Below are 12,505 nucleotides of genomic sequence, written 5' to 3'. Positions count from 1 at the left end.
ATATTTAATATTAACTATATAATTATAATGCATACCAATTATATAATTACATACATTTATTCATTATATAATAATATATATTATATAAGTATAGAGAAATCTTAATAGCATTCCCTGAGAAACACACACAAGATCAATCTCTCCATTTCTCTCACATACACACACAATCAATAAATTAAATTCTATTTTTAACTATTTAAAATACCCATGAAATCTTAAACTTTTGTGGGAATTAAAGCTGCCATGTATGTATCTTCTAAACTGTGTAGGTCACAATTATGCAGCCTGTAATATTCAATGATGATGAAGAGTATTTAAGATTAAGCAAAATATGCATAAAGTCTGATTAATATGAGCATTATCTTTCCTGTAATTACCTTGTGATATCTGATTCATGCATTATGAATAAAATTTTGATAAAGGCCTTCCTATAATTATTACTTAATAAAATCTAGAAATGAAATGTCACTTTTTTTGTCCTACTCTGCTATTGTGAGTGTACTTGTGGTAACAGTTCTTACCAGTAAAAAGGTTAATGCTTATCATTTGTGAAATTTTCCCTAGGTTTTCCAATTAAAATGCTGAATATATTTTATGGGTTCACTTCCTTAAAACATCTTTCAAATTATTAATGAAATTGTGCTGGTTTTATAGAAATAGGCCTCCTCAAATAACTGCTTAGTTGCAGCTGACTATGGGTGAAGTATTCAAACAATGAATGCATCCACCTTTTTTGGCCTGGAAAGATAGGACTGTTAGTACTGAAATAAGGGAAACTATTCAGATGATGTGACCCCTTTAGGTAATATCTATTTATGGGGCTTCCTTAGATATTCTGAACAACCATGTTAGAAAAGCATAAGTTACTAACAGTCTTAACCTTGAGGCCAGCCTGTCATTAAGACTATCTGAGCAGAACGACTTAAATATTGAAATATTCTCTATCATCAGTATTTGGATAACTCCCCACAAGTCAAGCTTCTCTCTTTGAATCCTACCTACAGAGGCACAACTTAATTTCAACAAGAGGATTTGGAGGTCAAAATTCACAGAGCTTAACGTCTATACCAACTAATGCAGGCCTCTCCATTCCTTGTGACATTTTAAGCAATGACCATGAAAAAAATTGCATATTGGCTTATTACATATGGCTTTTTAAACATATATGGCATTATGGGAAGCAACAAGCATCAGCGGCACTCCTAACCTTGAAGAGGCTCAGGAGGACAGTGACTATGCCAATTTTGTATTCTTGAAGTTCTACTTTATTACTTTCTTACATTTGTCTGATGATAAGAATCACTGGGATGTTAAACTCTGAGATCTACCCTACACTTCCTGGCTCAAAATCTCTAGGCTACGAAAGATAGGAATCTGTATATTTCAGTGCAGCCTAGATGTTTCTTATTATTTGGAATGATTAGGAAATATTAAACATTCCCTTCCCTAAATCAGACAATTGTTTCCCATTGTGGTCTGTCAGAGCTTTCTGAAAATACAGTATTTAGAGTTAAAACGGAAGGACCCTCATTTAAATTATTTTCCTCAATGTTTATACTAATCCAGATAGTCCACTCAGAAGTCTACTTATTAACATGGCATTTGGAGAATTGAAGATGTTCAAGAGGCATTAATATCACTATATGTAGTGCCTATACTTTTCTAAAATGTTACCACCTGCTGGAAAAAATAACCAATTTTATTACTCTACCACCTGCTGAAAAAAATAACCAATTTTATTCCTCTGTCTAAAAACTATTTTGCAAAAGATCACACAGTTGAAATATTTTGAAGTAAATACATGTACGAACAGAGAGGGGAATGAAATGAATAACTTACTTGATCTCTGGTTTTTTATGAAAAATAATTTTAGTCTTTCTTTAAATGTATTTTCATTCATATAGAATTCAACTTGTACCCTGCAAACAGAAAATAAAAACATGTAAATGTATGTAAGCAATCATATCTTTATTTTCATGAAGATCAACAAATATAAATTGATCTGTAGTTTTCTAATTAACTTAAAGAATAATATATTTATTATTATATTATATAATAAATTATTTGATTTAATGCATTATATATTTTAGTAAATTCCCTGCCATGGAGAATGAGAACTGAGTAAAGTACTGATTTATAGAGAAGCAGTTATTTTCTACTTTTAAAGATGGAATCATTTTAAATATTATACATAGTCAATTCAATTATTTGTATTAATGAATGCAATGAGTAGCATGGATCATTCAAAACAGCAATAATGCAAAAGTCTTTAATATGTGTTTGAAATGGGTTTGAATCAGTGCTTTCCCCATTTTTTTCCCTGCTGTTAAGAATTAACTGACCGCTTGAAAAATTCACTTTGGGCACCACCACGCCAGATCTACTTATTCAGAATTTTAAAGGGCAGGGCCTAATAATCAATTCTTCACTACACCTAGAGTCTATTTACGACACCATACTCTATAACACTTTGCCTTCCTACTTACGGATCAACCAAGAAGTAGTAGAGGCAAATAGAACTGTTAAAGTTACCACAGATAGATTATAAAGCAAACAACTCAATTAATAGACTGTGTATTATATATTTGATCCACTATACAATAATATCAACAGTCTAAAATAATAGCAGTACTTTAATAAATACTCTAAATTCTAGCAAACAGTTTCCCTTTGATAAGGCACAATTAATATTTTCAAAATACTAAGTGAAAAGAGAAATCTTGTTCAGTGCAAGGTAACTTGTAAATAATACTCAATTTCCTTAATCAGTCTCAAATATATTTATTATGAGTTAGAATTTCAAAAACAGCTAAGAATGGGTTTTAATGTTTACACAAAAACAAATATTTAACTTCATTTTTCCTAATATGGTAACATTTTGAAAATGTAATTCATGTAAGACAGATAAGGTTTGGGGGTCTTTTTTTCGGAGGGGGGAGATTTTTTATTTTGTTTTTTTTTTGCAAGAGTAGATACCTTAGAGAAAATTGGGAGAAAAAAAACAACTGACATTACAAAGCTGCTCATGCATTTGAGAAATATTTCACTGCTATATTATCTCATAAACTCTCTACTACCCTGCTTATTCAAGGAAAACCACGAATAGTTTAAAAGCAATTTCTTGTGTCACAAAAGCAACAGGGCATTTTTTAAAAATTTTATTATACTTTAAGTTCTGAGATAGATGTGCAGAAAGTGCAGGTTTGTTACATAGGTATACACGTGCCATGTGTATGGTTTGCTGCATCCGTCAATCTGTCATCTACATTAGGTATTTCTCCTAATGCTATCCCTTCCCCAGGCCCCAGTGTGTGATATTCCCCTCAACAGGGCATTTTTAAAACTAATTACGAATCAAAATGTATGTGTTGCATCTTCTAAAATACTTGAATGTTCTTTTATATCTTCTCTCTAAAGAATGTATTTCTATTTTTATCTCCTTGTTATCATATTCTCACTTTGTTTTTTCTTCACCTTATATATTAAATGAAATTGTTTTAAGATAAGCAAGATTCTCTTTAGTTGATAACTTCTCCGGTCTAGAAGCTGGAGAAGTTCTTTAGAAGTTCTAAAGAAGCCACTAAAATGGCAATGATATCTTTTAGCAGATCATTTCCATCTGCACGCCCATGTACATGCGCACACCCTACAAATCGACATACATATACATACTACAAAAGTCCATGCACACACATACAGAAACGAAACTTCATCGGTGTCTTGGAAATGCATTATTGGATCTGTTTCCCTTGTTTATCAAGTGAGAAGTCAGTTCATTTTAAATATAGTAACTGTAAATAGTGAGATAAAGCTAAATTAGTTGAAATTTGTTATGGCTACATAAGCAAATTTGAGAGGACATACGGCTGTTACAAAAATAATTCAGCAAAGGCCATGCAGATTTGCTTCCTAGAATTACCAAATTTATAAGAATGAGTCCATTTTTCAGATAGTATTGGAGTTCAGTACTGGGTACGAAACAGAGGAGCCTTTTTTTGTTGGTCTTTTGAGACGGAGTCTCGCTCTGTCGCCCAGGCTAGAGCTCAGTGGCGCGATCTCGGCTCACTGCAAGCTCCGCCTCCCGGGTTCACGCCATTCTTCTCCTCAGCCTCTCCAGTAGCTGGGACTACAGGCGCCCGCCAACATGCCGTGTTAGTCAGAGTGATCTCAATTTCCTGGCCTCGTGATCCGCCCGCCTCAGCCTCCCAAACTGCTGGGATTACAGGCGCAGAGAAGCATTTTTTAACTGAAATAAGATCATCTAAAGCCTTAACAAAAATAATGAAGAATCTGGAAAACATATCACATATGGAAAGGTAGAAGAAACTAGAAAGAATTCATAATTATGAAGAGTTAGGAGTCACGGTTGTCTTTAAATATTTCAGTTACCAACATTATTAAAATGGAATGACACATAATGTGATTCTCTATTAAACAGAACTAATATTCAATACACAAATTATGAATGAGAATTATCCAACTGTGAAATGGCCATCAATGTGGAGAGCTCTCCAATACCTATAAATGTGCCAAAGGCTGGACAACAGCATGCGAGCCACTGGCTTTTTTTCCTGAGAGCAAAGGCAATTTTGCATGGTGTGAAGTCTCTCATTAAATAATTTACTAATCCCAATGTAATTATCAAATTATGTGAAGTAAAACTCTTAATGAATCTGGCGATCTCGCTGAGTCAATATAATCATTGAGAAACATGGATTATGCTAAAACATGAAATTATACAACTTTAAAAAAAATAGTAGTAGACTATGTTAGTGTAATCTTTCGTGTACTCTTACACTAAGTTAGTGTACTCTTTCTGGACCTTCCCCAGAACCACAGAGTTTTGATTTATGGCAAATCTGCTCTCATCACTTTTTAAGATGTCATTTTTGTCAAAGGCTTATACAAAAGCTAAAATTTAAGGTAATTTTGTTACATTTGTTCAAATACAATAATAGCAATTTTATTTTATTTAAAAAGATACTGGAATTCCAATCATTATTAGGTGGTATCTTCTATTGAAATATGTTCTTGCTATTTAATAGTTATTTTTATGTTGATCAACAACATTTTATCTGGGTAGATGTTATATATTCTTTGTGACACTTATTTCTGGCTATTTTATAATTTTGGTTGCTTTTTAAAACTGTTTTGTTCCAATCTTTAACTTTTGGTTTTGATATTGGAAATGGCTACCATGTTGACCTCTCTTACATGTGATTTTTTTTCACATTTATTACTTGGATTTGCTAGACAGACAGTTATGAACATGTTCTTTAATATTTCTACAGTAAGATCTCACTTAATGTCATCCATAGCTTCTTTGTGACTTTAGGAGAAATGATAGGTAGGCCGGGCACGGTGGCTCACACCTATAATCCCAGCACTTTGGGAGGCCGAGGCGGGCGGATCACAAGGTCAGGAGATCGAGACCATCTGGCTAACATGGTGAAACCCTGGCTCTACTAAAATACAAAACATTAGGCGGGCATGGTGGTGGGCACCTGTAGTCCCAGCTACTCGGGAGGCTGCGGAAGGAGAATGGCGTGAACCTGAGAGGTGGAGGTTGCAGTGAGCGGAGATTGCAGTGAGCGGAGATCATGCCACTGCACTGCAGCCTGGGCGACAGAGCAAGACTCCATCTCAAAAAAAAAAAAAAAAAAAAAAAGAAAAGAAAAGAAATGATAGATAACAAATCCAAATTTACCATAGGCTAATTGCTGTAAACAAGAGTTAGGTTTCTACTGGCCACAAAAATGTCACCAAACTTCTAAATAAAGACCAAAATACTTTTGATATTAAAGATTGAAATACATATGAGCTATACATACATTCAAGAAAGATTAGTGAAAACAAGCAAGGTTATTTACCCACTTGTTCCAGTTCAGGGTGGTAGGTGGCCAGAGCCCATCCTAGCAGCTCAAGGGACCAGGCAGGACCCCACCTGGACAGGACGCCATCACATTGCAAGACACACTCAAACATCAATACTCATGCTACGATCATTTAGACACATGAATTCTCCTAACTTGCACATGTTTGGCATATGGGAGGAAACTGCAGTAACTGAAGAAAACCCACGCAGACATGGACAGAATGTGCAAACTCCACATAGACAGTCACCCCAATCAGGAATAGATTTTTTTTCTCAACAATGTTAAAACAAAACAATGTTGAATGAAATGGCATTATTTGAGGAACTGCTGTGTTTACATTTCATTGTTTATGCCTTACTACATTGACTAGCACTTTTGGGGGGTAAAAAAGGTCAAATAATTGTGGTGTCCCTTTCTTATAAGAGGATGCCTCTAGTGTTTTAGCAGTAATTAATTACACTTGGCCCTTTGTATCCGTTAAGTTCCACATCTATGTATTCAACTAGTTGAGGATAGGAAATATTTGGGAAGAACAAAAAACAACATCTGTACTAAACATGTACAGACTTGTTTTTCTTGTCATTATTCCCTAGCCAATACAATATAACAACAATTTACATAACTTTCATGTTTTATTAGGTATTTAGTAGTACTTAGGTACTACTAAGTGCTATTTCCCTCCTAATTTTCCTAATGATACAGACCTGTTTTTCTTGCCATTATTCCTTAGGCAATGCAGTATAGCAACTATTTACATAACTTTTGTATTTTATTAGGTATTATAAGTAATCTAGAGATAATTTAAAGTATAATGGAGGCTGTACATAGATTATTATGCAAATCTTATGCCATTTTATATGAGGCACTTGAGCATTGTGGATTTTGGTATCCACAGAAGTCCTGGAACCAATCCCCATGATTACCGAGGAACAATTGTATTTTGTTGATCTTGGGATTGCTTAAATATTTACACTTTACTAAAAATTATATCAGTAATGGATGGGTATTGATGGTTATTAAAAAAACCTATATTGAATCTATCAAGTTAATAGTATATTGTTGCTTTTCTTTTCATGTACTGATTTGGTGAATTACTTCAACAGTTTTTCTATGATGCAATTGTTTTTGTCTATCCTGGAATAAGTTGTCTTTGTGATGGTAAACTATTTAAGTAATTTACTGTTGGATTCATTTTCCTATACTTTTTCAGGAGTTTTTCTTCTACAGTCATAATGATGTGATGTCTTTTTTAGATTATTCTGTTATCTTCGAATATGAATTGAAAAACTCCAGATTTTTCTATGGTCTGAAACAATTTAGATACTGCAGAGATGTTTTTTGCAACTGTCATCAATTCTTCCTAATGATATCAACTACCTTAATGTTGATTTTAATTTGATACTTTTTTTTTCATTTTCCTTTTATTCTTTTGTTCTGGTACTTGAGTTCAATGTAAAATTTACCTGGAGTCTTGTTAAAATGCAATTTCCCTGATTCACTCTTAAAATTCTTATTCAATAAATTTAAATTAGGCCTCATCATTTTAATAACACGAAAAATAATTCTGAGCCAGGCTGTCAATGCACCATTCTTTCAGAAACACTAGTTTGCTTTTTTCTAGTGCCAGTGCCTTGACACCTATTTAGGATGTCAAACTTTTGTGGACAGTCCCTTTTAAATCTTATAGTAGACATAGATCATTATCAGAGGAAGGTTCTTCCTCTGTGTCTACTTCTTACTACCAAGTGCTGTTTCCCTCCCTCTTTCTTCTGATTCTGCAATATTGGTCATGGAGTCCATATATAAGATGTTTATTACTGTACTCATCTCAAACAAGGGATTATCTGCCTGGACCTTCTGGTCTCAGCAGGCAGATTCAATGGATGCACAGAAGTCCTGTTCTCTATTTATTTGATATTCATTGTCCTTTGGAAAATGTACATCTGAATGGCAAGTTAATATACATAGCTCCCAGTACAACTTGCATTTCTAAGAACTTTTCACCTGGAGTTATTTCTGTGCTTCTAGATTGTGGCATCCTGCTAATTCCATGTTGGTGATCTGACTTTGATCAGTAAGGAGAAAGTATACTGCCAAGGTTCTCTCACTCTGTTTTCACTACTAACAAAAATAAAAATTATACCTTTCCAAATGTATCACATTATTTTCAGTTTACTCCTACTTTCTCTAAGGTCATTGTGATGGAATGAATTATGTTCCCCTAAAAGAAAATGTCCTGGCTCTCATGACCTCAGAATTCAAGCTTATTTGGGAATGAGGTTATTGCAGACATAATTAGTTAAATTAATATGAGGGTATACTATAATAGGATGAGCCCTTAATCGAATATGACAGATGTCTTTATAAGAAAAGAAAAACTTGCACACAGACACATATGCAGAAGGAAGATGGTCATATGAAGACAAAGGCAGAGATTGAGTTATACTTTCAAAACTCAAGGAACATCTGGGACTACTAGAACCTGGAAAAGGCAAGGAAAGATCCTCTCCTAGAGCCTTAGTAAAGTGCATGGCCCTGCCTACACCCTATGTTCAAATTTTCAGCCTCCATTACTGTCAGTCAATAAACTTCTATTGTTTTCAAGCACCAAGATTGTGGCAGCCCTAAATACAGTCTTTTTCTATAATGGTGACAATACCAGTTCTCAGTCACACCACATTTATTCATTAGAATGTAAACTCCATGAGGGCAAGGGCCATATTGAGTTTTGTCCATGCTTATATCATTAGCATTCCACATATTAGTTAGGACCTACTGGACATTAAAGATTAAGAGATAAATTCCTGAATGAAGGCATAATGTAGTAGCCAATTTTTTCTTTGGTACAAACCATGAGGACTCTGAACTAATAGTATGGCAGGAGAAATAAAATCATCTTATTTTTCTTCCTAATGTTATAACATCTGAGGATGCAAAACTTGGGTTTATGGTGAGGTGAATCCTTGGGAACTCTTTCTTATTGCAACTTAATCTACCTTATGATTAATGTCATTTCCCCACAGATTTTGTATATAGGTTATGAATTTAGATTTTATTTATTTGTACCTTTAGCTATCTATGATTTTACTAAATGTTTATAAAGAAAGTATACTATTATTAATTTATTTGATTTTTGCTTGAGTAACGTAGATATCAACTTTATAGAAAAAGAAACTTTGGGCCAGACATGGTGGCTCATGCCTGTAATCCCAGCACTTTGGGAGGCCGTGGCAGGTGGATCACCTGAGGTCAGGAGTTCTAGACCAGCCTGGCTAAAATGGTGAAACCCCATTTCTACTAAAAATACAAAAACTAGCTGAGTGTGGTGGCGCATGCCTGTAATCCCGGCTATTTGGGAGGCTGAGGCGGAAGAATCACTTGAACCTGGGAGGTGGAGGTTGCAGTGAGCTGAGATTGCACAACCGCACTCCAGCCTGGGTGATAGTGTGAGACTCCACCAAAAAAAAGGGAGGAAAGAAGGAAGGGAGGGAGGGAGAGAGAGAGAGAGAAAGAAAGAAAGAAAGAAAGAGAAAGAAAGAAAGAAAGAAAGAAAGAAAGAAAGAAAGAAAGAAGAGAGAGAAAGAAGAGAAAGAAAGAAAGAAAGAAAGAAAGAAAGAAAGAAAGAAAGAAAGAAAGAAAGGAAGGGAAAGAAAGAAAATGAAACACAGATTCAAATAATTTTAGTGACTGGACCAAATTCATACAGCTACGATGGATAGTGGGACATGTTTGTTAAGGTCTGCCCTGTGATTGTTGACTCTAAACCAGATTTCTATCCATTTCCAAATATTCGTACTTAATTTCTGATAACCAACAAATGAAGGCTTGTCAAACACACAAAAAGAAACATAGACAAATAGGAATTAATTAAATGAAAACTCTTCTGTACATCGAAGGAAACAGAGTAAACAGACAATATACAGAATGCCAGAAAATATTTGCAAACTATGCATCCAACAAAGAGCAAATATCCAGAATCTATAAGGAACTCAAACAACTCAACAAGAAAAAAATATAACTCTTTAAAAAGTGTGCAAAGGCCTCGAGAGCCAAGATGGCCGAATAGGAACAGCTCCGGTCTACAGCTCCCAGCCTGAGCGACACAGAAGATGGGTGATTTCTGCTTTTCTGTTTGAGGTACCGGTTTCATCTCACTAGGGAGTGCCAAATAGTGGGTGCAGGACAGTTGGTGAAGCGCACTGTGCACAAGCCGAAGCCGGGTGAGGCATTGCCTCGCTCGGGAAGTGCAAGGGGTCAGGGAGTTCCCTTTCCTAGTCAAAGAAAGGGGTAACAGACAGCACCTGGAAAATCGGGTCAGTTCCACCCTAATACTGCGCTTTTCCAACGGGCGTGGAAAATGGCACACTAGGAGATTGTGTCCCGCACCTGGCTCGGAGGGTCCTATGCCCACGGAGTCTCGCTGATTGCTAGCACAGCAGTCTGAGATCAAACTGCAAGGCGGCAGCGAGGCTGGGGGAGGGGCGCCCGCCATTGCCCTGGCTTGCTTAGGTGAACAAAGCAGCCAGGAAGCTCGAACTGGATGGAGCCCACCACAGCTCAAGGAGGCCTGCCTGCCTCTGTAGGCTCCACCTCTGGGGGCAGGGCACAGACAAACAAAAATTCAGCAGGAACCTCTGCAGACTTGAAAGTCCCTGTCTGACTGACAGCTTTGAAGAGAGTAGTGGTTCTCCCAGCATGCAGCTGGAGATCTGAGAACGGACAGACTGCCTCCTAAAGTGGGTCCCTCACCCCCGAGCAGCCTAACTGGGAGGCACCCCCCTGTAGGGACAGACTGACACCTCACTCGGCCGGGTACTCCTCTGAGACAAAACTTCCAGAGGAACTATCAGACAGCTGAATTTGTGGTCTCATGAAAATCTGCTGTTCTGCAGCCACCACTGCTGACACCCAGCCAAACAGGGTCTGGAGTGGACCTCTAGTAAACTCCAACAGACCTGCAGCTGAGGGTCCTGTCTGGTAGAAGGAAAACTAACAAACAGAAAGGACATCCACACCAAAAACCCATCTGTACATCACCATCATCAAAGACCAAAAGTAGATAAAACCACAAAGATGGGGAGAAAACAGAGCAGAAAAACTGGAAACTCTAAAAAGCAGAGCACCTCTCCTCCTCCAAAGGAGCGCAGTTCCTCACCAGCAACGGAACAAAGCTGAATGGAGGATGATTTTGACGAGTTGAGAGAAGAAGGCTTCAGACGATCAAACTACTCCGAGCTATGGGAGGAAATTCAAAACAATGGCAAAGAAGTTAAAAACTTTGAAAAAAAATTGGATGAATGGATAACTAGAGTAACCAATGCAGAGAAGGGCTTAAAGGAGCTGATGGAGCTGAAAACCAAGTATCGAGAACTACGCAAAGATTGCAGAAGCCTCGGTAGCAGATACGATCAACTGGAAGAAAGGGTATTGCTGATGGAAGATGAAATGAGCGAAATGAAGCGAGAAGAGAAGTTTAGAGAAAAAGGAATAAAAAGAAATGAACAAAGCCTCCAAGAAATTTGAGACTATGTGAAAAGACCAAACCTACGTCTGATTGGTGTACCTGAAAATGACAGGGAGAATGGAACCAAGTTGGAAAACACTCTGCAAGATATTATCCAGGAGAACTTCCCCAATCTAGCAAGGCAGGCCAACATTCAGATTCAAGAAATACAGAGAATGCCACAAAGATACTCCTCGAGAAGAGCAACTCCAAGACACATAGTTGTCAGATTCACCAAAGTTGAAATGAAGGAAAAAATGTTAAGGGCAGCCAGACAGAAAGGTCGGGTTACCCACAAAGGGAAGCCCATCAGACTAACAGCTGATCTCTCCGCAGAAACTCTACAAGCCAGAAGAGAGTGGAGGCCGATATTCAACATGCTTAAAGAAAAGAATTTTCAACCCAGAATTTCATATCCGGCCAAACTAAGCTTCATAAGTGAAGGAGAAATAAAATACTTTACAGACAAGCAAACGCTGAGTGATTTTGTCACCACCAGGCCTGCCCTAAAAGAGCTCCTGAAGGAAGCACTAAACATGGAAAGGAACAACCGGTACCAGCCCCTGCAAAAACATGCCAAATTGTAAAGACCATCGAAGCTAGGAAGAAACTGCATCAACTAACGAGCAAAATAACCAACTAACGTCATAATGACAGGATCAGATTCACACATAAGAATATTAACTTTAAAAGTAAATGGGCTAAATGCTCCAATTAAAAGACACAGACTGGCAAACTGGATAAGGAGTCAGGACCCATCAGTGTGCTGTATTCAGGAAACCCATCTCACGTGCAGAGACACACATAGACTCAAAATAAAGGGATGGAGGAAGATCTATCAAGCAAATGGAAAACAAAAAAAAGGCAGGGGTTGCAATCCTAGTCTCTGATAAAATAGACTTTAAACCAACAAAGATCAAAAGAGACAAAGAAGGCCATTACATAATGGCCATTACATAATGGTAAAGGGATCAATTCAACAAGAAGAGCTAACTATCCTAAATATATATGCACCCAACACAGGAGCACCCAGATTCATAAAGCAAGTCCTCAGTGACCTACAAAGGGACTTAAACTCCCACACAATAATAATGGGAGATTTTAACACCCCACTGTCAACATTAGA

The 12,505-nt window shown here is 36.9% G+C and overlaps 1 protein-coding gene across 14 annotated transcripts in view; it reads right to left on the bottom strand.

Moving 5' to 3' along the window:
- Nucleotides 1–12,505, bottom strand: part of KCNT2 (potassium sodium-activated channel subfamily T member 2) — a 440,948-nt gene that overhangs the window by 273,522 nt on the left and 154,921 nt on the right. For all 14 annotated transcript variants that reach the window (XR_009210825.1, XR_009210826.1, XR_009210827.1 and 11 more), the window contains one exon: nucleotides 1,840–1,919. Coding sequence is in view for 11 of the 14 variants with exons in the window: in XM_058430741.1 (XP_058286724.1) it covers nucleotides 1,840–1,919 (80 nt within the window). In the remaining 3 variants the exon portion in view is untranslated. The remainder of the gene's footprint in view (nucleotides 1–1,839; nucleotides 1,920–12,505) is intronic.

Source organism: Hylobates moloch, unplaced genomic scaffold (genome assembly GCF_009828535.3).
Source record: "Hylobates moloch isolate HMO894 unplaced genomic scaffold, HMol_V3 SCAFFOLD_18, whole genome shotgun sequence".
Taxonomy (NCBI): Eukaryota; Metazoa; Chordata; class Mammalia; order Primates; family Hylobatidae; genus Hylobates; species Hylobates moloch.
Note: the sequence above shows the minus strand (reverse complement) of the source record. Positions and strands in the feature narration are given on the sequence as shown.